At 40.1% G+C, this 26728-nt stretch overlaps 1 protein-coding gene across 9 annotated transcripts; it reads left to right on the forward strand.

Moving 5' to 3' along the window:
• Positions 1-7097: 7097 nt before the first annotated feature.
• Positions 7098-26291, forward strand: LOC149815320 (uncharacterized). Of its 9 annotated transcripts, none has more exons than XM_089990073.1 (6): positions 7098-7164; positions 7313-7573; positions 16474-16732; positions 16827-16917; positions 24828-24894; positions 25719-26291. In XM_089990073.1, exons 2-6 carry the CDS (start codon positions 7565-7567, stop codon positions 25770-25772), a joined length of 480 nt encoding a protein of 159 aa, XP_089846199.1. In that variant the 5' UTR covers positions 7098-7164; positions 7313-7564; the 3' UTR covers positions 25773-26291. The 9 variants fall into 9 exon arrangements, with proteins under 9 accessions (XP_089846199.1, XP_089846196.1, XP_089846203.1 ...); XM_089990070.1 differs by having other exon boundaries at positions 16479-16732; XM_089990077.1 differs by having other exon boundaries at positions 7313-7566.
• The last annotated feature ends 437 nt before the right edge of the window (positions 26292-26728 follow it).

Here is a 26728-nt window from a genome sequence, read left to right on the forward strand (position 1 = left end):
TATCTTTTGGTCACCTCTATCCCCTAACCTTCGATGACTAGGAAAGCTGAGTCTTTTGCCCGTAAATACCCATTAATGGCCTGTCTATCGGAGTTGGTACCCTTCGTCCTCTCTCTTGGCGAAGCTAGGTTAAATTGAGCACGACGAGGTTTCTTAGTCATCGCCTCATTCTTCATGCTCTGGTCCATTAGACTAAATGAGCATCTTGCCTGTGAAGGCGATCCCATTTTTATGTGTTTTCAACAACGTGCACAAAACATTAATCGAGGTCATAAGACCATCTCATCCAATCATTGTAGTACTAAGATGCCTCACATGTTCAATAGTACAGTACGAAAAAAGGGTTATAGGTCCTCAATAGGAGACTCAGCAGTGTGTTTCACAAAGATATAATGTTTTAAAAAGTTATTTTAATATTCTAAATCTTTTGAAACGATCAACAACTTGCCTACATACGACATGTGATTTTCTCGAATCTCGCATCTGATAACGTAGTGTCTGGATGTTACGCAAGTTTCAACACTGGTCTTGGTAAATGGGCTTCACAAAAGAACCCATCACCCAACAACTTGATCTTGCCCTAGATCAAGGATTTTCCTGAAACATAACGGGTAAACGAAAACAGTAGAAAAGGTATTCCTCCCGAATACGCTAAGTTGGGGAGGCTTAGATGCAATCGCGCATCACCCAAAAAGGGGGGCCCAACTTAACCGATAGAACTGCGCAATCGAAGAACAAGAAAACCTCGTTAAGGACCCAATTAACTTCGAGTTTGCATCGTTTAAGCCTCAAATCCACCATATTTGCGAGAGCAAGAGTGGTGGAGGCCGAAGCACATTCCATGAGATCAAGACCATGGAATTTTACGTGAAGAATGCAACAGTGAAAAAGCATGTGCTATGGCAAGGCAAAAATGAAAGACAATAATGCGAAAAGCAAGAGCTTGGGCGTGAAGCGCGATGGCAATGCAAAATGACAGAAATAGGAAGTGTAAAAGCAAAGGACAAGGATCGCAAAACCGCATCTTTGAGTAAAAGACAGAAAGCAGTAAATGCAAGAGCAAAGGCCTGGGCACAAAGCGCGGCGGCAAACAAAAACAAGAAATGTAAAAGCAAAGGACAAGGATTGCGAAACCGCGTCCTTGAGTAAAAGACAGAAAACAATAAATGTGAAAGCAAAAGCCTGGGCACAAAGCGCGGCGACAAACAAAAATAGGAAATGCAAAAGCAAATGACAATGATCGCGAAACCGCATCCTTGAATTAAAAGCGGACTTATGTACGTATATGTATATAAATATGTAATTAAGTCCTTTCGATCTTTAGTTATTTAAGCTCGATTCAATTATTTAAGTCCTTGCTCAACTTTCCCTACCTTTGGGTATTGCAAGGAAGAAGTCGTCTACGAGCGTAGGTGATCGTTGGTTTTGTTCGCGGGGCGCGAATGGGCCCGTTGCGCAAACAACAAAAGTACATTGTTTAGCATGCATTTAAACAAATAAGAATAGGGAGAAGACTCAACTTCTCCGCAACTCAGTGCAGAGGTCATCGACCCCTGTTGTTTTGAAAAAGAATGGGGTAGGGTCCAATGACCCATGCCGCCAAAGGAACAGTTGCAAGGGCCATTGGCCCCTGCCGTGTTAAAAATAAGAGGGGCAGGGGCCTTCGGCCCCTGCTAGGTTTTTAGAGAAAAGAGGGGCAGGAGCCTTTGGCTCCTACCGGATTTTTTTTTTTTAAAAAGGGGCAGAGGCCGATGGCCCCTACCAAGGAAACGAGTATAGAGAGGAAGTGCAGGGGCCAAAGACCCCCTGCAGCTTTCAGGAGATGAGGTAAGGGCCATCCCCTATCGATCATTGAGAAAAAGGGCAGGGGCCATCGGCCCCTACTGGACTCAAAAGAGGAGGGGGCAGGGGACAAGGCCCCCTGCCGATGCTTTTGAAAACAAAGCAGAGGCCCTTTGGCCTCTGCCTGCATCTAACGTGAGAGGCAGCAAGAGGGAGGGGACTCACCTGAGGCTGTCGACGAGGAGGGAGGTCGTCGGGGTTGTGGGAGGTTGCCGAGAGGTGGTTGCCGAGACATGAGCTTGCCGGAGAGGGGGAGCTGTGCGAGACACAGAGGGAGTGGGTAGATGAGAGATGGCAGAGGGGAAGAGAGAGCCGATGAGTGAGGCTCGCCGGAGAGGAGGGAGGCGTCGGGGAGGGCCGAAGCCGAGAGAGAGGGGAGAAAGCGGGAGTCGGGGAGAGGTGTTTCAAATGCCTCCCTCTTCCCCCCCCTTTTTGCCCCTTATAAAGAAACACAGGGGACGTGTACCCCCTGTGTGTAGCCCTCTTGACCCCCTCCCCCCCCCCCCCCCCCCCCCCCCCCTTGCCAATGGGCTGGGACCCGGGACAGGTCCAAACTTGACCTGAGTCCAAAAATGCTTTTTTTTTATGGGTTTTACAAGGATGGTTTATAATAGAGATGGCAGTGGACATGAGGAAAATGGGGCCCCACTCTACCTTGCCCCGTTTGGATCAGAGATGGAGGACATGAAATGGAGATGAAGGTTAAAATCAAAACCCATAAATGGATGAAATCGGGGATGGACTTTCGTTTTCCCCTACTCTGCCTCGCCCCATCCCCAATTCTCATTAGTAAAATGCTAAAATACTCTGTAGGAATGGCAGTGGACCGAAGGAAAATGGGGCTCCGCCCCGCCTCACCCCGTTTGGACCGAGGATGGAGGACATGAAACAAGGAGGACGGTAGGAATGGAGGTTAAAATCAAAACCTGTGCGAGGATGGAGGCAGGGATGGAAAGCAGAATTTCTAAATAGAGCAGAGGTGAAGATCTTGTCCCTCGCCCCCACCCCGGTCCACTGCCATCCCTAGTTTATAAGAAGTAACTCTCTCTTTTCCATATTCTACAGGATAAAAACTGAGTGTTGTTAATATTTGGTGCTACTGAAGGCACTGAACTATTGAGCATAAATAACCTTCTCTTCATATTTTTTTGGATTTTGTTTTTTGTAAAACAGACCTTATGAATGTGTTACAAAAGATTTATTTAGTAGAAAATGAGTTTTTGAATCATGTGATTGTGATATATAAGCAGTTTTTTTAAGGGCTTCAAAAGTCAACAACCCATAATGCAATAAATTTGCACTACTCAAAAAATTCATATTTTAAACTGAAATAACATGATCCAAGGTTTGATCCTAAGCAAATAAAACGTGTTAAACACATCTATGTGGTTAGATTGAGTTAACAAAGCTTGAACATAAGATTTTCAGTTCAATAGTTTTGTGCCTTCAATAGCACCAAATACTAAACCTTTTTTCTCGCATGTTAACAACACAATGATGAAAATACTAAAGAAACTAAAAGATGTGTGACTAACATCACCTAAACTAATAATGGTGATGGTTGGCTCCTCTATATTTTAGAGGATTCTGTACTACTATATCTATATTTATTGTGAGATGAACATAACAATGAAGGAGCTAGAATAAAGGGTGGGTAAATCAATCCAACCACTGTAGAGGGCATATAATAAAAAAAATTCTTCATGAACATAGAGACTCACTGTGAAGGCTATGCCTCCAAATTGAATTTCTAATTCCAGGATACTTGTAATATGTGCAACTATTGAATGTACATGATATGAGGGAGCTTCAATCCCTCAGTTTGATTATTAAAAAATTAAAGAGAATCTTTTTCCCTTTTTCTTCTAATTGGGAACGATGATCTTTTGAAGAACTTTGAGGCATGAGAGTCGTTGTCTTTTGAATAGTTGACTCAATTCCATAATTGGAGTGCACTGCCAAGAAAGTCAAGTAAAGTATTGAGAAAGGATTAAGTGGGCCAATAACATAGTTTTCAATAAAAGTTTTGATAGGGGAGTGGCTTCTTTACTTCAATTGTTGTGGCATGATTACATGATGAACTTAGACTAACTATAGATCATAATATGTATGATTAAAACAAATATGTTGATATATTAGGTAAATGATACACTACGACACTGTGTTTTTGTGTTTTTTCTTATTGACATATATCACGTGTACCATGATATGGATATATATCATGAATATCTAATTAAATGAATTATATTATCATTAATGTGTTACTTGTATTAGTTTTGCATACCCACCGACTGTCAACCAAAGATGAAAGGCAGTAAAGTGCATGCATAGGCATACTCAAAGTGTGCCATGTGATGGCACCTGATCCTGACTCTTCTTTGCTTGGTGATAATAAAAAATTACACTTAGTTTTTGATATATTTAAAAGCTCATATAAAGTTATGCTCTATTAAGTAAAAAACACATTTTTGTTAAACTAACTAAGGTTGCCGTTAACTTAATTTGAGTTAATTAGGAATACCGGAATAGAACCAATCCAAACTCGAACTTGGTTTATGCCTGAGCCCAATCCGTACCCAACCCAATAAAGAACCAAAGCAATCCATATATACTAAAGCAATTATATAAACACGACTCGATTTTAACCAAACCTACTGAGACTGATTTCTACCCGTCCTCATATTAAATCTAAAGCTCTGTTTGGGAACAAATGTTGGGAAGGGCAATGAGAGAAGTACGAAATCGACCTATTTGGCAACAATATTCTCACCAAGATGTTTTTTGAAATATATTGATTTTTAGGGCCTGTTTTTGAATGGGTAGCTGGGATGGGGGGTTTAAGAAGTTTATGCATAAGAGGAAGTAGCAGCTGCTTTGCCAGCTTAGGAGGTGGTAGCTGCCAAATCCATCCTTTTAGTGTAAATACAAAAGAGAAAGGGCCTCACTTCCAAATGCATAAACGCCTGTCCTAGCGTCGAGATTCCAAACAGGACCACCATGGGTGTTTGACCAAGATTTTGCCTTTGAAACACCAAATGGATAAACACCCATCCCCATCACCGAGATTCCAAACAGGCCCTTAATGCTATCGCCCCCTCCCAACTCCACCAACGTATCTGGATACCCACCCAAAACCGCCGTACCAAACACCGGAAATGACAGGGATTCCATGAATCCTCACTCGCCACTCCCAACAATGGCTACCAAACAAAGCCTAAAAAATGTTAAAAAAGTATGGTATATTTTCTAGAAAAGCTTGTGACACATTAATTATCAAGCACTATTTTTGTCTCAGACAGAGAAAGCTGGGGTTATTAGGCCGACCCCTACCAGTTATACAACCATACCATTGGGATTCGAACTTGCAACGTCCCAACACAAGTTGACGTGAAGCGGATCTCCCGTTGGCATCAAACACTCTTTCTCCTAGACTGTTCTCAATTAATTTCACAGGACAATGATTGCTAAAAATTTATAAAGCATTGCTTTGGGTAAAAAATTGGCTTTAACCTACATTAGAAGGTCTTCTAAAAAAAGAAAAGACCTACATTAGAAGGTAATGAATTAAGAATATCATTCCCCATATTATTGACATATTCAATTGTAGTTTGCAATTTAATTTAATTTAATTATGTTGTCGTTTAACTCTCAATAAATAAGAAAAAGAGAATAAGAGGAGATAGGTAGAGGAATTGGTAAATATTGTGTAATATAATTAATTTAAATTCTTTGCAGGCGTAGTGTTCAAGTGAATAAAATTTTCAATAAATATTCAAGAACTTAATTGATTTTAGTTCCCGTTGAATATCATAGAACGCTGACGTATTTATCTTACATTAACATAATTGATTAATTTCCAAATAACGCTCTTTTCATCTGTAAATCTTGGTACGCATTAGAGCAATGATTCTTTTTAAACACTTCAATTTAGTTGTTCATGTATAGCAAAATAACCAAAAAAAAAAAAAAGTTGCTCATATAGAATTTGAAATGATTTCATTTTACACACGAATTACGTGAAACACAATCCCAACCTTGTATGGATCAATAAAACCAAATTATACACAAAGTATTATGAACCTGACTGGTCTTATAATGACACTTTTCATACTGGAATCCATAAAGGCCCAGCCTTGTTTAGACATAGAACCAAACTCAAACCCAAAAAGCTCCAACAAAGTTCATGTATAATATGAACCCCAAAGCCGTTTATTTTCTGTCTGGGTTTTGGTCCAACTTTTACATCTGATTTTAAAAAACGAGTCTGTTTAAAACCTGACCCGTCTATCCCTTGCTCGATTCATACCGAACCCATTAACCCATATAGGTCTTTAATCTCAATCATACTCTTGACTTGAATTTGAACTCAAATAAAAGTATGTCAGGTTTGGGTTTTTCATTTTTTAAACTCATTTTTAAAAGGATTTAATAAAACCTGACCCTAACTGACCCAGTTACACCCTAATTGAAACAGACAAAAATGCCAAGGACTGTCGGTGAACAGATAACTCGTTCCACTTTTGGAAGGGAAGTTTTTTTTTATATATTTTTTTTGTCTTTGACCAAAAATCATGTAAAAAAATTCATTGCTTTAATAAGAGTGGTTGGGTAGCTGACCCAACAGAGTTAGAAGCTAACCCATGATATTGCTTTATTATGGTTGTGGCACGTAAGTCTGGGTGGTCTTGCCCTCAATCAGGAGTTTTACCTCGTAGGGAAGCAGGCCCATTAAGTGATCTAATTGTCTATGAGGGTTAGTTGGTCATAAAAAAAATTTCTTTCTGCAACTGCACATAATCTTGGTGTGTATGCTGTTGTTAAAGTAGTAAGTTGCACTCTTAACTTTTTTTTCAAATGAAAAAAGAAAGGAAAAAACTTTTTCTTTTTAAATGAGGGTTATCTTTAGACTGGCCATGAGTTGCATAGGATGCAAGCTTTTGACTGACGAATTTACTGAAAGCCACCTGACTTACTACCTACTTACCAGAAACCTAAAGATTGAGCTATCACACTTCTAGCAGTGTTTTTTGAATAGGACAGAATAGTATTTACCTGCATAACACTTACCCTTTTACCTTCCTAAACTAAGTTTGGCCAGAAGGAACTTGGAGTTTATGAAACTGAGCTCCTTTTTGTAATTTCGTAGCTCCAGGTTCCCTTATGCCATTCAGCAAACGGATAAGGTGTTCAGCGGTAATTCTGAAAAGCAAAACTGCGCATTTTATTTTAGTCAATAAAACAAAAAGAAAGTAAATGGTCTCTCTCTCTCTCTCTCTGCCATGTCCTTCTGCGGAGGGGGAAAGTAATGATGTTCTGCACAAGGTAAGGATCTTTTTTTTTTTTTTTCTATTTTTCCTATTTAATATTTGTTCTCTCTTTTTTTCTTTCCGATTTCTCCTGAGAATGAGTGTTCTAATCCGGTTTTTTTCGCTTCTGTTTCCCTTTTTTATTCTTTTTTCCTTTTGGGGAGGTTTTGGTGGGTGGGGGAGAATAGTGGGGGGAGGAGATTTGAGGGATTTTTCCTGATAGGAATCGGTTCGTTGGGGACGGAGATCTGCGTTCTGATGTGAGATTTTCCTTCAGGGTTTGGTGTTCCATCGAAATCCTAAAGTAGAAAAGAGAGAGGGAGAGACAGCGAGAGAGGAGGTGGTGGTGGTGGTGTTGGGGGTTGGTAGATGCTACTCTACAGATCATTCGTATCGTGGATCGGCCAGTTCTTTTCATGTATGGGGTACGCTCTTTCTCTCTCTCTCTCTGATTTAAGAATTTTTTTTGTAACTTTTTTTTAATGGTTGAATTGGTGAGTGGTTGCTGGTGTGGGGTTAGGGTCTGATGTGTGTTTCACGTTAGTGGTGTGTGACTTGCTTCACAATTAAGGGTCTTCTTTTTTCTCAATAAATGGCTACTTGGGGTCGGATTTTTTGTGTGAAAGGAAAGATTTTTTTTATTAAGAAAAAATTTGATGGGTGTGGGGAAGAGGTTTGCTGGTTGTTTAGGGGAGGAACGTGCGGGGATTAAAGTAAATTATTCGGCCTGTCGAAAGATTTCCTATTTCTCTGAGAGATGAAACCCGTGTGGGCGTCCATGTTGGGAAAACTTTGGACCTATTTCAGAAACTTTAGAATTCTTTTTTGTTTCGTTTTTTCTTGGTTCTTTCTTCGTAGCATTTAACGCATTTAATTGTTTTGGTATTAAAAAAAAATGGTTTTGTTAAAATATGCGAATTGATGGTTTCAATTGCTTCTCCGGTTGTTTGGTGTCTACAATTGTGTCTTTTATTTGTTTCCTATTCTGTATGATTGTGTTATGGTTCATGAGAGAAACAGCAGAGTGTGGAACCGCGTTTACTTCTCCGAAATCCTTTCGCGCCTTGCTCTTGTTTGGAATTTATGTATTTGGTGCATCGATTTCTTGATAAACCAAATGCTGGGAGGCTCACTGTCGAATTGTTCTGAAGTTGATTATCTGTGCTTACCGTATAACCTTTTCTTTTCGTGTTGTATTTGGTTTTAACTTACAAAGTGAGACCATGCTTTGGAATGTGGTGGTTTTGAAACCTCAGTCGATTGAGAGTTTTCCTCATTTGATTGTAGTTTTAGCTCTGGTTGGCTTTTCATAGAGTGCCGGATGGGTGTGGCAACATGCTTATTGCCGGATTTGTGGGTCTGGTTTTTTATGCATTGGGCACCTCTGAGCTTGAAGCGTAACATATGCCCTCGGTTATTGGTATTGGAATTTTAAGTATCATAATAGAGGTTAACAGCAACATATTTGCTAATGTTAGGCACTGCTGATACCATCTGGACAAAGCACATTTCAGACAATCAAACATTAGTTATTTTTATTTTGGAGCTCATAGAGGCTCTCAGTACATGAATATTTCATTCTTGTTTCCATACATTTCTTGAGCAGCACTGTCACGGGCCTATTTCCTTCAATGGGCCAGCACGGCGCGACGGTCCCTCCTCACCGCCACAAGCCTACTTGTCAGCTCGCTTGTCGGTCGCGGAAGCTTGTAATCAGAGTGCAAGAGAGCAAGAGAGAATTGAGAGAGAGAAATTGCAATCACAAGAAGCAATCACAACGAGGGTGAACAAAAGAAAGCTCAACACATTTACTTCATTCACAATTTTGCCCGTAGGCTGTTACAGTTCAAGTATACGGGCTGCCCCTTCGGGGTATTGATTCACCTGAACCGGGCAGCTTACATCAGACTCAACAAAAGCAAAACAGACTCTAAGCGCAACTGTACAATGTAAGTCGCAAGGGAATATGCTCCCTCCTTCAAATCATGCGCCGTCCTCGGCGTCATTTGTTTCGTGGTAAGCTCTGACTTCAGCCAGGTAGCGACTGTTCATTCGGAATGCAGGCTCTCATGTTGGTTCCGCTGTTTCCTCCCACTGCACCAAGTATTTCTTCGCCTCCCCCAAGTAGTTCACCTTGTGGCGAAGGATCTGTCTGAGGTGCTTTTCGGCCCGTTGTGCTGTCAGGGCCCTCTGTATGATGGAAGCGCGCTGTGACACACTGTATTATGGGTCTCCATCATCCGGATAAAACTGTTTGAGGTTGCACACGTGAAACACCGGGTGCACCTTGAAGTCTGGGGGCAACTCCAGCTTGTATGCCAGCTTGCCCACCTTCTTTGTGATGGTGAAGGGTCTTTCATACTTTCTGAGCAGTCCGCGGTGTCGCTCGCAGAAGATGCCTGTACGATCAGAATATAGCTTCACCAACACTTGATCTCCAACTTGGAACCCCGCGGGCCGACGATGCTTGTTTGCCCACTTCTTTATTCTCTTTGTCGCCTTGTGTAAGAATGCCTTCGCCAACTCATTCTGCTTGTGCCAGTCGCGAACAAACTGATAGGCGAAGGATGACCTTTCCTTTTCTTGTGCGGCAAGAGTGTGCAGGGTCAGTGGTTGCTGCCCCGTGGCTATCTCAAATGGGTTGTAGCCTGAAGACTCGCTCTTCTGCAGATTGTAACAAAACTGTGTCACATCAAGGAGCTTCACCCAATTTTTCTGATTGGCACTAACAAAGTGCCTAAGGTACTGCTCAAGTATCCCGTTGATGCGCTCTGTCTGCCCATCTATCTGCGGATGGAAGCTTGTTGAAAACAAGAAATCAGAGCCAAGTAGTCGAAATACTTCACGCCAGAACTTGCCCGTGAAACGAGCATCGCGATCAGTCACAATGCTCTTTGGTATGCCCCAGTGCTTCACCACATGCTTTACGAACAACTCTGCAGTCTTCTCTGCAGGGCACTCCTTGGAAGCTGGGATGAAGGTGACATACTTTGAGAAACGATCCACCACAACCAAAATAGAACTGGGGCCCTCTACCTTTGACAGACTAACAATAAAGTCTATGGAGATGCTATCCCAAGGACGTTTTGGAATTGGTAGAGGCTCAAGGAGACCGACAGCCTCCTGGTTTGTCCCCTTATCTTGATGGCATATGAGGCATGTCCGTACATACCCCTCAACATCATCTCTCATCTGCGGCCAATAGTAGCCGCGCTCAAGGAGTGCTAAGGTCCGCTCCTGACCAGGATGGCCGACCCATAGTGTATCATGACACTCCTTAAGTAGTTCTCGGCGAAGGCTTTCACACCGCGGCACGAAGATGCGTCCCCTTTTTGTTACGAGGAGGCCATCCTGTAGCCAAAATTGTCGAGTCTTCCCTGCATGCGCAAGAGAAACAAGGTGTTGTGCAGTCGGATCCTACTGCGAACCTTCGCGGATGCGGCTCAGCAATGCGCCCTCCAAGTGCACTGAAGGCTCCGCGCGCGCAACTGCCAGTTCAGCCCTACGGCTCAGGGCATCCGCTCAGCAATGGTCTTTCCAACCTTGTACTCCAAGGCAAAGTCGAACTCAGCCAAAAACATCTGCCATCGAGTTTGTTTAGGCATCAACTTCTTATGCATTTGAAAATAGCTCATGGCCACATTGTTCGTCTTGACGACGAACTTAGCACCCAAGAGGTAGTGCCGCCAGGTCCTGAGGCAATACACAATGGCGGTCATCTCACGTTCATGCACTGTGTAACGCCTCTCTGCATTTTCAGCTTGCGACTCTCATATGCGATCGGATGGCTATCTTGCATAATAACTCCGCCAATGACAAAGTCTGAGGCATCCATGTGGACTTCGAAGGGTCTCGAATGATCAGGCAATCGCAACACTGACTCCCTCACTAAGGCTTTCTTCAAGCCATCGAAGGCATCTTGGCACGCTCCTGTCCAGAGCCATACCCAATTCTTCTTTAACAAATCTGTGAGGGGCACAACAATGAGGGAATAGCCTTCGATGAAACGCCGATAATAGTTTGCCAAAGCGAGGAATGACCGCAATTCTGACACTTTGCTTGGCGAAACCCATTCCTGGATGACCCTTATCTTCTGCCCATTCATACGCAGCACACCACGCCCCACAACGTGGCCAAGGAAGTTGATTTCCTCCTGCCCGAAGAGACACCTCTCGTTTGACACAAAGGTCATTCTTCTTCAGCACCTGAAACACTGTTCGCAAGTGCCCGACATGTTCTTCCATGTTGCTGCTGTAGATCACGATATCATCCAGGTAGACTACCAAGAACTTGTCTAAGTAAGGGTAGAAGTTCTGGTTCATTAAAGTCGTGAACGTGGCTGAAACATTTGTCATTCCGAATGGCATTACTAAGAATTCGTAAGCACCATAGCGTGTGACGCAAGTTGTCTTCGGCTCATCACCTTCAGCAATCCTCACATGTCAGTAACCCGATCGCAGATCTAGCTTAGAAAAGATACATGCACTGCTTAGCTGATCGAACAAGTTCGCTATCAGTGACAATGGGTACTTATGCTTCATCGTGACCTTGTTCAAATCACGATAATCCATACATAACCGTTTGGAGCCATCATGTTTCATCTGAAAAAGAACTAGGACACCAAATGGGGCTTTTGATGGACAAACAATGCCTGCGTTCAACATCTCGTCTAGCTGCCTGCGCAGTTCCTTCAGCTCAGCTGGCCCCATACGGTATTGAACCATTGCGGGAGGCTTCGTTCTCGGGGTCAACTCAATCTTGTGGTCGACCTCATCTCTTGGTGGAAGACGCTTCGACAATTCTGGAGGCATCACCCCTCGAAACTCCTTCAATAGTGGGGTTAGGGTCGGCGGCACTGCTGCTTCTGCCTTCCCTTCTTCTGCGCGCACTGCAACTAAGAATGTCTGCTCCCTATGCTTGACACCATTCTTCAGCTACATTGCCGATAACATCGAAGACTTGCTTTTCTGCGTAAGGCACTGCACTGTGTGAGACAAGTCTGACCCCATGATCGTCAACGTGTTAAACTTTAGCAGGATCATAATATTCTGTCTTCGCAGAAACTCCATACCCAAAATCACCTTGAAATCGTCCAAGGGCACCACAGAGAAGTTGGCTTTGCCGACCCAACTCCCCACTTGAGTAGCCACATCTTTTGTTTCGCCAAGGATGGGCTTGGCCTCAGAGTTTACCGTCTTGATGGTCCTCTGCTTTGGCCCAGGTTTCAAGCCCAACCGTTTTGCCTATTTCCGCGAGACAATGTTGTCTGTGGCCCCGGAGTCTATCATTGCTGAAGTAGACTTTCCATTCATAATGACTTCCAAGTACATAAGTTCCTTACTGACCTGCATGTTCTTAGCCGCGCAACTTCTAGCCACGTTAATTGATCTCATGACCCCATCCTTGGTTGCATCGCTTCAGTGTCATTGCATTCAGTATCGCTGCATTATTCCTGTGCAACATTGGCCTGCCCGTCGTCCTTTACGCGACGCTTTGGTCCCTATTTGGCGATATGTCTATCGCCACAGAACCAACATTTTACAACCGCACCCTTGTTGATGTTGTTATGCTTTGTGAAGTTCTGTTTCTTTTCGGATTGATGGCGTGTCGACGCCTCACCTTTATCATTGCACTGCTCATCCTTCTTGCCTCCGTGGTCAGACTTTTTCCCAACTTTGGTTGATGGGGTGAAAGGCTTGCGCTGAGTGTCAATTAAGCGCTTGGCCGCCACATATGCATCTTTCAAAATATGGGGGTTGCTCCTTTCCACTTCAGACTGTGCCCATGACTGAAGTTCTACAATGAACCAGTTGAGCATATCGTCTTCTGGCATGTTAGGTATCTCCAGCATAAGCTTCTGGAACGTTCTAACATAGTCTTGCAACGAACCAGAGTGTTTGAGCTCACGAACCATCCGGTACACCTGCCTCTACGCATTTCTTGGCATGAAATAGTTGCGCAACTCCATTTTGAAGTCGTCAAAAGTGTCTATCACACATTGACCCCTCTTTATGTCGCTGCGCTTCCGCCTCCACCAAGCGATAACATCTCCATCAAGTAAGGCCGCTGCAGCCTTAATTCTCAGATCTTCAAGGGTCACATTTTGGATATCCAAGTAGTCTTCTACTTGGAACAAGAAGTTCTCAATGGCCTTGCTGTCACGAGAACCATTGAATTTCGCGGGTCTTGGCATATCAATCCCTGATAGCCTCTCACCATTTTCGCCATTTAGGGTCACCGTCCGCTGCAACGTACGGTTCTTCAACTGAAGCTCCCCTACTTCAGTCTGCAAGTCGACCACTGTAGTCGTCAACGAAGTGACCTGCCCATTAGTAAGTTTACATGCTCTTACAGGCTTGCCACCACATCATTCAGTCCACTGAATGATTCACATGCACGTGAAATCGCTTCTTCATGCGAAATCACATCTTCCACTATCTTGTTAACAGTTGCAGCCAACTCTTCTTAGCCCCGAGATGGTGAACCCATCTCCTCAGCTTCGACAACTGCCTTGCCTTTGGTGTTGCGCAAGTTTTGATAAGGCGCCATGATGTCTTGCTCACAAATCGCACCTGTCGGTGTGTCTGTCGACACCGACTCCGGAGTCCCTTCCCCAGCCCGAGAACAAGCTTTGGTACCACTTGTCACGGGCCTATTTCCTTCAATGGGCCAGCGCGGCGCGACGGTCCCTCCTCACTGCCGCAAGCCTACTTGTCAGCTCGCTTGCCGGTCGCGGAAGCTTGTAATCAGAGTGCAAGAGAGCAAGAGAGAATTGAGAGAGAAAAATTGCAATCACAAAAAGCAATCACAACGAGGGTGAACAAAAGAAAGCTCAACGCATTTACTTTATTCACAATTTTGCCCGCAAACTATTACAATTCAAGTATACGGGCTGCCCTTTCGGGTTATTGATTCACCTGAACCGAGCATCTTATATCAGATTCAACAAAAGCGAAACAGTTTCTAAGCGCAACTGTACAATGTAAGTCGCAAGGGAACAAGCACATTCCTTTAATTAATTGATACAACTTCAAACTGGAAATTTATTTGAACACAACTACATATTTATTCTTCATGGCCACCCCTTTTCTTCGTACTATACAAAAGTTTAGGTTCTAATATGTATATAGTAAATAAGTGCCTTTGTGTTTTGGGATTATGTGTGTGCATGTGTGGCATGTGGCGGGTCTGCATGTGTGCATGCGCGCACACATGTGTGTGCGTGTGCGCGCTATATCCAGATGCTTTTGAGAAAAGAATATAATGGCTTACTTGGTGTATGCGACCTGCCATCGGACCATAGATTCGTGGCATTTTGATCTCATAGGCAGCTGTAGTTAAAGTTTTCATTTCATAAGCCATTTTGTTTGTTGCTTGTGTGCATCTCACCTAGTACCATACAAGGGATATGATTATACTAGCAATGACCAATTTACTTTGTTCCATTTTGTCTAGATAGGGAGTTGCTACCACAAAAGGACTAGTTACCTTGATTGCTGCCATTTTTTTTTTGTATTAGGTTTTTCTCGTTGCCACTTTTTGAGTCATCAATTGAGTTAATGATCTTCACCTTCAGTTGAAGCTTGTAAGGCTCATTTGGGATCATGTTGGAAGACTTCGGAATGGAAATGATGAATCCCCAATTCCATCATCTCTGCGGAAGCCAATATTTGAATTCAGATTGGGGTTTGAATGATTTTGGGCAACACCAAAAGCCCCCCAAGTCCTTTAATTTGGCTCCCACCTTTTGGAGGTAGTATTTGGCAAATTCCATTTCCAACAACCCATCAGGTGGTGATTTTGTTTCTCCAATGACTGCTTCTGGTAGCTATATTTTCTTCCTTGGTCCAAAGCCATGTCACCTGGGTAAGGGTGCGGGTACGGGTTAGGAGGGTACAACACGGCAATTTCAAAAAATGTGGGTACGGGGACACATCTATATATATTAAATATCACATAAATATAAAATAAACTGAATATAATCTAAATATATATGCTATATCTAAAATATATATTATATACTGAAAATATAAAGTTATAAACTGAAAATGTAATTATAAATTAAATATAAACTTGTATGTACGGAGGGTAAAATGTCATGTACGGGTGTCGACACGGGGATACACATGTCGACACGGGTACAGAGGGCAAAATGGAGTGTCGGGTACCGTAGGTCCAAAGCCCTATGTATGAAAATGGTTGCCAGTTTTGTTCAATCTGCTATTGGTGTCATCGAGTAGAGATTCATGAATCTTTAATGCACGGATCTCAAATACAGTCTGAGATCTGAGCAATCAAATTCTCCATTATACGGTGCTCTGATTTCTGCCATGTTGTAACTTTGTTGTTATGGGAAATTTTGATAATAGGTGGCCTGTCCTGGATTATTAGCTCGTTGTGCTTTAAACTAAAAATCTATTTCTTTTGTATTGCTGTTTGGTGACAGCTTGTCACCTTATTTACTGATCTAGTAAAATTCCTTTCTTTCCAGAAAAAAGTGTTTTCACGGCCTCAAATTTCTAACATTAGAATAAGTTCGAATAGTTTGAAATGTTATAATGATTTGGACCAGTGATGTTGTTGAGTTCCAAAAATTGATTCCTTGAGTACTTAGAAGATCTTGTATTTTTGTCACATTTCATTAGGAAGTATCCACTCTCATGCTATGCTTGTACAAAATAATTGGGTGATTTAGAAAGATAAAAACTTAAGACTTAAGAGAGCCACTGTTATATATATATATATAGTGTGTGTGTGTGTGTGCTATTGGATCAAGTGACAACGACATTGTTGAGAAGGAGATAGCTTTTCCTGGATGAGAGGACATTTGATTCATGTACTAGGAGAAAGATTTCCGCGGAAGGATATGTGGCCGTCAAAAAAGGGATTAAGTGGACCAGTCCCGACGGGATGGTAGAGTCATGCAAACACCTGTTTATTCCATATTTTGGACCTTAGCTCCATGGATCAATATGCTACTGTGTATAGAAAACACTAGCAAATAAATTTCTCTGGTCATGCTAATATTGTATCCTACTGCATAGTGCATCATTTTCACAGGTTTCAGTAGCCTTTATAACATTTATGGTTACAGGTGAATTGCTTTTGGGTCCAAGCCTCATAATTTGGATTTATGCTGTTGGAACTTGGATTTGTCCTGCTCTGGATTTTCTGTGTTCTTGCTTGCCATCACCGTGTGATGTATCTGGATGGGCATGGCTGTTGTTTGTCTATTGTTGCTTTCTAGTATAAATGGTGCATAGCTTTGCACCACGTTTAATGTGAATGCTAATCATTTCTTTGGTTCAAACCTGGCTTGCAACAGAGCAGAGGTTGTCTTGGTTGCTGTACAAAATCTACTCCGATTATTGCTGTTGATGAACCTTCAAAGGGTCTAAAAATACAGGGTCGCAGAGTAAAAAAATCCACCTTATCTGAGGATTTTTGGAGTACAAGCACTTATGAGATGGATAACAGTGGAATTCAATCGCAGAGAAGTATATCTTCAATAAGCACATCTAACCAAACCCTTGATTCCAACTGTGGCCCAAGCAGTACAAATACTACTGAGTTTGTGAATCATGGCAAGTTGTGTGCTGTGTTGTTGTTGTTGTTGTGCTGTTACTTGTTGGCAGTTTACATGCCCTGTTCTGAATTTGGTTTTCATTCTCTTTGCAGGTCTTCTTCGGTGGATCCAAATTCGGCAGGACTGGCTTAAAAACAGTAAATCAGAAAAGCAGGCACCACAGGCTCGAGAGCCCAGGCTAAGGTATTGTGCTGTCTGTTTGCCTACAGGAGCCTAAAGCATGGTGACGAGTTGCTTTTCTTTCTGTGCATGTTTAACTACTTTCTGTACAAACATTGAATATGTGATATTTTTTTTTCTGACTCACTCTTTATCAGATTTAGGTTCTGTTTGGGAGCCGGTGTTGAGGAGGAGATGAGAGGGGTGATGGGAGTGGAAAAGAAAATGGGAGATGAGGTTGGAGTTGTCAACATCTTTGTGAGGATGTAGTTGAAAATGACCCATTTCCACTCCCAACACCATTCTCTTCTCCCCAAATGGGGTTCCCAAGCACCTGTGGGCATAGCTGGTATTTATTAAATCCTCATTAAATACCATCTCCCCTCACATCTCCGGCTCCCAAACATAGCCTTAAGATGTTCTTTCTTTGCTACTCGGAACTGGTCCCAATTAGATGATATCTAATTTCCTGCTTAACTCTTGTGATCATGTTAAAGCATCAAATGTGATAGGAGTACAACTTGTTGAAAATTTGGCATTTGCTTCTGGTTTTTACAAAGTAAAGGAACAAAAATATGTGAATGCAGAAAACATATAAACTAATAAATAAAATTAAAGAGAAAAACTGAAAAATGCTAAAGAGGTTGATAAAATAAGCTTTAGCATTATTTATTTGTTTCTTAGCAGTTAAATTGCAGCTGAATTTGTACCCATGCATGTATAAGTGGAAAATTGTAGTATGCAATTATATTAAAGCCTTATTTGCATTTATAGCATTTTCTGTTTGAAACATTTCCATCTTAATAGTGTTGTTCAACTTAGTTCTGTTGCACAAGTTACTCTTAAGATGCCTTAGTAGTATGCCTTAGTAGTAGGCCATCTAACCGGATAAAGTAAAAGAGATCGCAGTGTAATGAAGCCCCAATGTAAGCACAAGCACAAAGCCACTAGGGCAAAACACAAAGCCACAACACCTAACAAATGACATTCAAGGGAGCACAAAGATAAAAATATATATATTTTATTCACTTGAATAATGCTCCAAAAAGCATTGCAATACAATGGGTGAGAACCCATTTAAATAGGGGAATCAAGGCAGCATGGACTAGTCCAACGGATAGTTAGGCTAGTCTGAACAGCTAAAAAACACAAAAATAAAAAGAAAATAAAAAGCAAAAAGCAAAAAATAAAAAAGTACCAAGGGCAGGACCTATTACAACCTTGTAAAAAGACCAAAATGGCCATAGAGAGCATGACCTATTATAAACCAATATATATATATACCCCTCAAACTGAGGATGAGATAACAAACAGTTTGCTAAGGAGAAAAGAAAAACGAGGGGCCGGCAAGGCTTTAGTGAAAAAGTTCGCAATTTGATATTCCAATGTAAAATAAGGAAGTTCAATAGTGCCCTTAAAAAACTCTTTTCGAACATAGTGACAATTCATCTCTATGTGCTTTGTTCATTCATTAAATGTGTGATTTCTAGCAATGTAGATAGCACTATTGTTGTTATAACACATTCAATGGAGTGAAGATGGTGACACCCATATCTCTGAGCAGACTTAGTTAAACAATTTCGGTGGTGGTGGTTGCTATTGCCTGATACTCGGCTTCAGTGGAGGAGAGTGACACCTTCTGTTGCTTCTTACACCTCTAAGATATAAGCGAGTCCTCAAGAAACACAGAGTAACCTGTTGTAGAAATACGATCATTAGGGTTGCCTCCCCAGCTAAGTCACACGGACTCGGCTAGGGACGCGTCGCAACCGAGTCGACACGCCCCGACACGGGTGCAACTTAGGACACGGTCTGGACTCGGTCAACGAATCAAGGCCGAGTCCGTCCTCGTTTTGGACTCGGTCAATGTTGACCGAGTCTATATTCAGTCAATTTTAAGGTGAAAAAACTAAAAAAAATGATTGTTTATATATTTTTAAAAAATATATATATATATATATATATATAAAGAGATTGTGCTGTGCACAGTTACAGTGACTGTGCTGTGTGCACAGTCACAGACTGTGCACTTTTTTTTAAAATATATATATGTATATATATATATATATATATATATATATGTATATATATATATATATATATATATATATATATATATAGCCGAGTCCCTGTGTCCAAAATTTTTAAAATTGTGCCGCACCCGCACCATGTGACATAGCTCCCCAGTCTTAGTCAAAATAAACAATTAAATTAACAGAGAAAGAAGATGATAAGAAAAGCCTTTTAGTTACTGTGCTCTTTAAATATCTGATAACTCTCGTAACTGTTGCATGCAGACTGAAGTAGGTGCTTGTTGAAATTGGCTTGTGTTGTGGACTACATGTACTATATCAAGTCGAGTTATAGATAAGTATGTAAGAGATCCAATTAATTGGCAATAGGGAGTAGGATCTTCTAATGGAGTGTCATCGTTGGCCCTCATTTTTTGAGTTGAGCACTTCTGGAGTATCCACTACCTTTTTATCTATTAGACTTGATCTAGTGATTATATTTGATGCTAGTTTTATCTGAAAAAGCACATATCCTCTTGGAGAGTACACAACCTCAATACCTAAGAAAATACCTCAGAAAGCTAAGGCCATCAAATTTTCTTTTAAGAATATTTTGAATCTCATCAATACCCTTTTTATCACTTCCAGTGATAATCATATCATTAACATATAATAATAAGACAATTATACTTGTTTATGCATTTCTAACAAAAAGAGCAGTGTCAATATAACATGAAACAAATCCATTGTCAATAATAACTTTACTAAACCGATCTTACCGGGCCCTAGGGTCCTATTTAAGACCATAAAGGTCTTTTTAAGTTTGAAAACCCCTTTCAATGTTAAACCCAAGCGGATGATAGATATAAACCTCCTTACAAAGGTCACCATTAAGAAATGCATTCTTGACATCTAACTGATAAATATAGGCCACTGCTTGATAGATGCTAAGGCAATTAATGTTCTAACTAGGGTTACCGGAAGCGCTATAGTATATGGGGAAGCATGCTTCCCCGAAGTGCGTTTGAGAAGCACGAAATGTGGCACTTTTGAAACATGCTGAGAAGCGCCAAAAAAAATTGGGAAGCGCACTTCCCCGTTGCTTCCCCTTATTTTTTCATTTTTTTTGTGTTTTTTTTATTTTTCTTACTTTTTTCTCTTTTTTGCTTCTCCCTCGCTTCCTAGGTCGCTTCCGAGACGATTCCTGGTTTGCTTCTAAGTCGTCCCGTGCTTTCCGCTTCCTAAAATTTTGGAAGTGCCTCGCTTCCCACTTACGTTTCCCTAATCGCCTCCCACTCCCGCTTCTTCGAGTGACAACTCTGGTTCTAACACTAGTTATCCTAGCAATGAGAGCAAAAGTTTTTTCGTAATCAATCCCATATTCTTGTGAATATTCCTTAGCAACCAATCTAACTTTATATCTTTCTAAAAAACCATCATTTTTTGTCTTGACTTTAAAGACCCATCTACTACCTATGACCATTTTTTCTATAGGCAAGTCTACAACTTCCCAAGTGTTGGCTCTCTATGGAGAGCATCTAATTCCAACTTCATTGCATCTATCCAATGGGAGTGTTGTTTAGCCTCATAATAATTAGAAGGTTCATGATAATCATTAATAGCCATTAAGCAAGCCCTATATCTTGGATAAAAGGAGCCATATGATACAAATTTGTTCAGAGGTCTAGAAATCCTTTGAGATTTTCTAGGTATAAGTTCAAATGATTGCATTGTGAGTACTTTTCAAATGCACATGGTTGACCCTCACTTCCACACCGGGTATAAACATGAATCCCATTAGAGGTCTCATTAAGGGAATTCTCCCTATTCATATCAATAGAAATCTCTTCATCAGGACATTCAATATTATCACAATCATTTATACTAGATGTTTCAGTACCCTTCCTAGGTAATAATTCAAATAGGAATGAGTAGTCTACTTCCTCTTTAGATTTACTTTTATCATATCCATTTTAGTCATCCAAAAAGGTTACATTTCTAGAGACATAATTTGCCATTTTTAAAACCATAACCACCTATATCCTTTTTTATTTTCTCTATAGCCAATAAATGCATACTCAATGGCTTTTGGTGAAATTTTGCCATTTTCTTGAAAAAGTCCAAAACACTTGCAACCAGGGGATATTTTGAAATAATTTTTCAAATGGTGAAACCATTTTTTAGAGAAGAGGAAGGCATTCTATTGATTAAATATATAGCGGTAAGTGCGGCTTCGGCCTACATTTTTTTTGAACATCCTTTCAAATGAGCAAGTTTCTAGTTGTTTCAATTATATGGCTATGTTTTCTTTCTGCAAGCTCATTTTGTTGTGGAGTTTTTGGACAAGACCTTTAGTAAACAATCCTATTTTGTTTCAAATAATTTTGAAATTCTTTTGACATATATTATCCACCCGAATCCTATCGAAGAGTAGAGATATTGGTTTGAAATTGATTTTTGATAAGCATGCAAAATTCTTTAAAAAATGTGAAAACATCCGATTTGAACCTAAGTAGATCCATGCATATATAGTATAATCGTCAACAAAAATAATATAATAAAAATATCCTCCTTTTGACATGATGGGCATCGGTTCTCATACATTAGAATTGCACCAACTGAAAAGGTCTTTTAGAGATAAAGTTACTATTTGGAAAATGAGAAGTATGTATTTTACCAAGAATGCAATCGTTACAAATACTCTTTTTCATTACAAAATGTATCCAAAAAAGGGAGAATACAATTTAGAGGCACTAGGATGATTAAGTCTTTTGTGCCAAGTAGCATATCCTTGTTTCAAACATGATTACAAAAAAAATTCGATGGGAGAGACAAAAAATCTATATAGTAGAGGTCTCCTCTCCCATGACCTTGCCCAATTAGCTTTCCAGACCAAATATCCTGCACAAAGTAACCCATAGGTGAAAAAGAGACTCTACAACCGTGGTCGAAAATTTGAGAAATGGAGAATAAGTTCAATTTTGGAATAATTCTAATTTTTGGAACAAAAAAAAATCTTTAGAGTTCAAAGCCTTTTTTAATTTTTCAATTCCCTTAATTTCTAAAGATGTTCCATTGGCGGTGTAAACAAAAGAGGTGTAAGAGTTGGTGCATTGATCGGACAGTAGAGATGCATTTGGTGTCATGTGAAAAGAAGCTCTCGAGTCAAGTATCCATGAAGACGTACCGAGAAGAGATGAGGATGAGACCACGGCCTCGAATGTAGATGGAATAGAGGAGTTGGATTTCAAGATTTTTTGGAGAGCCTCGGCCAATTAAGCAATGGAAAAGTCTTTAAGTTCTCCTCCTTTATTTGAACCTTCATTTGATTTGGTTGGCTTTTTTTCAACGACGACCACTTTCCTTTTAAGCTTAGGACAATCGGGTTTGATATGTCCTTACTCATTATAAAAGTGACATGAGTTTTCTTGCTCCTCCATGGTTTGGCCTCTCAAAATGAGGAGGCTTATATGACCTAAGATTGTTCCCCGATCCCAATACAACATATACCTAATCTCCCTCATTAGTCATGGAGAGAGATTTAACAGCGGTAATAAATGTGCATGCTGCTGATCGCGCGTGCGTTCGACGTAATGCCCTACTCTCTCTCTATATATTAACACGCAATATCATGATTACACTTAAAATCATGGTCACACACTCTGTAGTCAAAGGCATCGACTAGGCACCTAGTCGGGCTAGTCGCAGGTTCAACTAGGAATCAATTTGATTCCTAGTTGACCCCTGTCAAGGGTACTGATTTTCCTGCCTAGTCAGCTCCTAGGAGCGAGAACATGTACCCCCTTTTTTTTTTTAACAATAGCCGAGGGGAGGCGAGGGTTTATAAACTCTCTCTCTCTCTCTCTCAGCTCGCTCGCTCACAACCCTCCACCCTCGCCCACTGTCGTCGCTCGATCCTCTAGGTATGCATCTCCCCCTTCCTCTACCTCTTCTTCTCTCTCTGTCTCTCTTTCTCTTCCCCGTTCATCCGCCTCTTCTTCTTCTTCTTCTTTCTGTCAATCTGTCTCTCTTTCTCTCTCCCCCTTTCTCTGCCTCTTCTTCTTCTTCTCTCTCTCTCCATCTCTTTCTCTCTCCCCTTCCTCTGCCTCTTCTTCCTCTCTCCCCCTTCCTCCGCCTCTTCTTCTTCTTATTCTTCTCTCTCTCTTTCTCTCTCCCCCTTCCTCTTCTTCTTCTATGTCTGTCTCCCCCTTCTTCAATCAATTTTCTGATTTGCTGAAAAAGTTAATATGCGAGGTTGTATTGAAGAGTGGTGATTAATCAGATTTTGCTGCTGCTGATTATTTTTTGTTGCTGTAAGTTCTGTAATTGCTGTAATAGTTCTGTCCCTATTTTTTGCTGCTGCTTATTTTTTGATTGTGTGTTGAACTGCTATTACTTATTAGTATCCATGCAATACTTATATGTTTCTTTGATTTTTTCCCTCTAAATTGTGTATTTTTTATTAACTTTTTTAACTGGGCGAGTTTAGTATTACTCATTATATATATATATATATATATATATATATATATATATATATATATTAGTTATGTGTGTATATGTAAGTCATGTAATCATTTTCTTGTTTGATTCTTTTATTGTATATGTATGTATAATTGTTAATTGCATATCATATACAACTACAATATGTATATATATATATATATATGTGATTCTTTGATTCTAATATATTTTTGGTTTTTTGATTGTTTCATTTATGTGCATTCGTTGCTTTTCTTTTTTAATTAATTTGTTATGTGTGTTTGTTTATGTAGATGTGACATTGAATTGTTACGTGTGTTTATTTATGTATGTAGATGTGTCATAATTTTTGGGCAGGTTTTGTAATATAACAGGTTTACTATTCTGCTATGCTTCACAATAGTGGTATTTTATACTTTGTGCATTTGTTGTTTAATTTTATGTTGGATACATCTTTGTTGTTAGGCTTAATGATATTTGGTCAGGTTTTGTAATATAACATATTTACTATGCTTGACGATAGCAATATCTTATGCTTGCGTTATGCATTTGTTGTTGATTAATTTTATGTTGGATACATGTTTGCTGTTAGTTTCAGCAATTTATTTTAAGAATTTAGATTATTTTTAAATTATTTGGAATTTGTTGATAGTTGTTTGCTTTGTTTATTCAATTGTTTTTAATATTTGAGCAGGTTTTGTAATGCTTGACATGTTTTTTTTTTTTGGTCTATTGCTTATTGTTGATTGATTTTATGTTTACTACATGTTTGTTACTAATTTTAGCAGTTCATTATATTTTTATATTTTTTTAATTAAGGTACCGATTAGTCCGCCTAGTCCCGTCTAGTCTCCGACTAGTCTTTTTAGGGGTCCACCAACTAGGCACCACCTACCGCTTTTGACTACATGGGTCACACTTAAATTCTGATGTTTATCTTTCATTCACCAGCAAATGTTAGTGTTCCCATCATTCAAGGGAAACATATAGTAAATAGATTTTTGAATGTGTTGTTTTTGTTGCAAACAAATTTTCATTTATTGTGGTTACCACTTACAAAATTCCTTATGATCATCATGTTTGTTCTAAGGTAACCAACGCATTTTGGGAACCATACATCCTATCCTAACACCAAACGTGGAGTCTCCCATATGTGGGTTTCTGTTGAACTTCTCCAGGATTGGTGAATATTGACAAATGCACCGTGCTTCTATGAGCACCCAATGACTGTGTATTGCATGCACATTACATGCGAATAGCCTAATTTTCCTCAGTGCTCTGGTTTCAGTGTTACTTTTTTTTATTTGAACTTTGCTAGCCAATTCACATTAATTTCCAATAATTTTTTATATCTTTTCATGCTTATTCCCTTCTATCTGGAATATTTTCTTGCTTCTTTTTTGTGCTTCTGATATACTGGTTGGAATGCCATTTGTCCAGTTGGAATGCAACGTATGACAGTTTATTAGGGACAAACAAACCTTTCCCTCAGCCAATCCCTCTTTCAGTAAGTTTTCTCATGTCCTCCTTGTCGCAATGATTGACACTTCTTAATTTTCTTGGAAAATGTCTATGGTTCTTTTGACACAAATTTTAACAATATTGCACCTATTCACTAAATAATAGCAATCAGAAGCTGTTAATTGCCAATTTGATCAAGAAAATTATTGAGCTCTAGCACAATATGATTCGTACTGGTTATTATGGTGCTAGTAAATATGCAGGCATTGCATTTTATGTTTATGCTATAATAATCTCTGTATGTAATTTAGTATAAAGATTAATAAAACTTGTGTGCTATTTAAGTTAGTAAACACTAATTTTGTTTTAAGACAGATGTCATAGTTATAGTATATCAAGAATTGGATTTGTTAATCTTGCATACCTTTTTGAATGTTAAAGAATCTGCTGATTCACTTCCTGATGGTTTCCTAGTTAACTTCCCAACTGATTCCCTCTTCATGTGTGACATCTAAAAGTCAGCTGCCCGCTTTGTTCTGCACCGCTTGGCAACTTTCCTTATTAACCTTGGTCAGGCCCTTTGTGATCGAAATTGTTTTGGACATTCGACTATCTTGTTTACAATGCAAAGCTCTTTCCTTTATTGTGGTTTTTTGGTAGGGCATGGTTGCACTATGTTAACATATTTGAAATGATAAAACACCTTTTTAGTCATCACCATCATCCATATGGTGCTTCTAAATTGATGTGAAAGGTCCATTTTAATTTCATCGGCAGCAGCCCTTTCCGTAGTTTGGTCTTTTTATGGAAGAACCACTCATTTAGAGAGAGGAGTTTTTGGTTTTTATGATTGGTTCCTGTTTTCTGCAGGAGATGGTAGATTTCCTTGTAGATGTATGGGAGGTGGAAGGCATGTATGATTGATCGGTGAAGCCAATTGAGCGGGCGCATTAGAAGTTGTGGTCTCTGCTGTAACGCTTAGTAGTTCCCATTCAGTTAAAATCTACAAATTGCAGGGCTATATCACGCACACACACACCAGTCACTGCTTCGTGGTAACTTCCATTGATATTTTACAGCCTTGACAACTGATATGCCTGTGTACAACTTATTATTGTGAGAACAGGCTGCTCAGCTGTTTCCAGCGACCAATCATCATGTTCTGTCGAATTCATACTATCTTCATTGTCTTTGGTATCTAGAAATTGTTAAAGCTAGGACATGTCTGACTGGCAGTGAACCGAGTGGTAGTGAATTCTGTGGTGTCATGCACGTGTGCACATGCTTCTGTTTTCTTGTGTTGGTAATGAAAACCAGCATTGAATTCGAAAATTAAAGAGATGACAATGGTGGGGGAATGCCATCATCCCTCTCTCTCTCTCTCATGTTAAAAGTGATGTATTCCATTTGATGTCTTGTATATAAGTAGGTAGTTCATAGAAACCTATTTATTTTTTTGTTGTCTTGATTCCCATTCGATGTGGCTGGAACAGTAGATCGAACAGAATTGTATTTGTTGCATATGTTAAGCCCTTTTGGCTTTCCAATTTTCACGTAACAGTCAAGGTATCTATCAGTCCCAGTAAAATCCTAAAGCTCAATAAATTCAGGAGTGAATTATTTCCGTAAATTTATTATGTAACAAGGGCAGCGACCGGATCATATGCAAAATGGGGATCTTTCCCGTTTCCACCATCACATTCCAAATACGAATCCTTTTCCGATTATGTTATATATATGAAAAATAAAAATATCGGATTTCATTGTGTGAAACCATTTACTGGTTCTAGAGCCAGTGGATTTGGTCTGCTCGGCCAAAGTCTCTCTCTCTATATATCTATCTATCTATCTATCTATCTTTCGTGCTTTGTCGGAAAAGG

The sequence above is a fragment of the Nuphar pumila genome, chromosome 15, assembly GCF_984573655.1.
Source record: "Nuphar pumila chromosome 15, dmNupPumi1.hap1.1, whole genome shotgun sequence".
Lineage (NCBI taxonomy): Eukaryota > Viridiplantae > Streptophyta > Magnoliopsida > Nymphaeales > Nymphaeaceae > Nuphar > Nuphar pumila.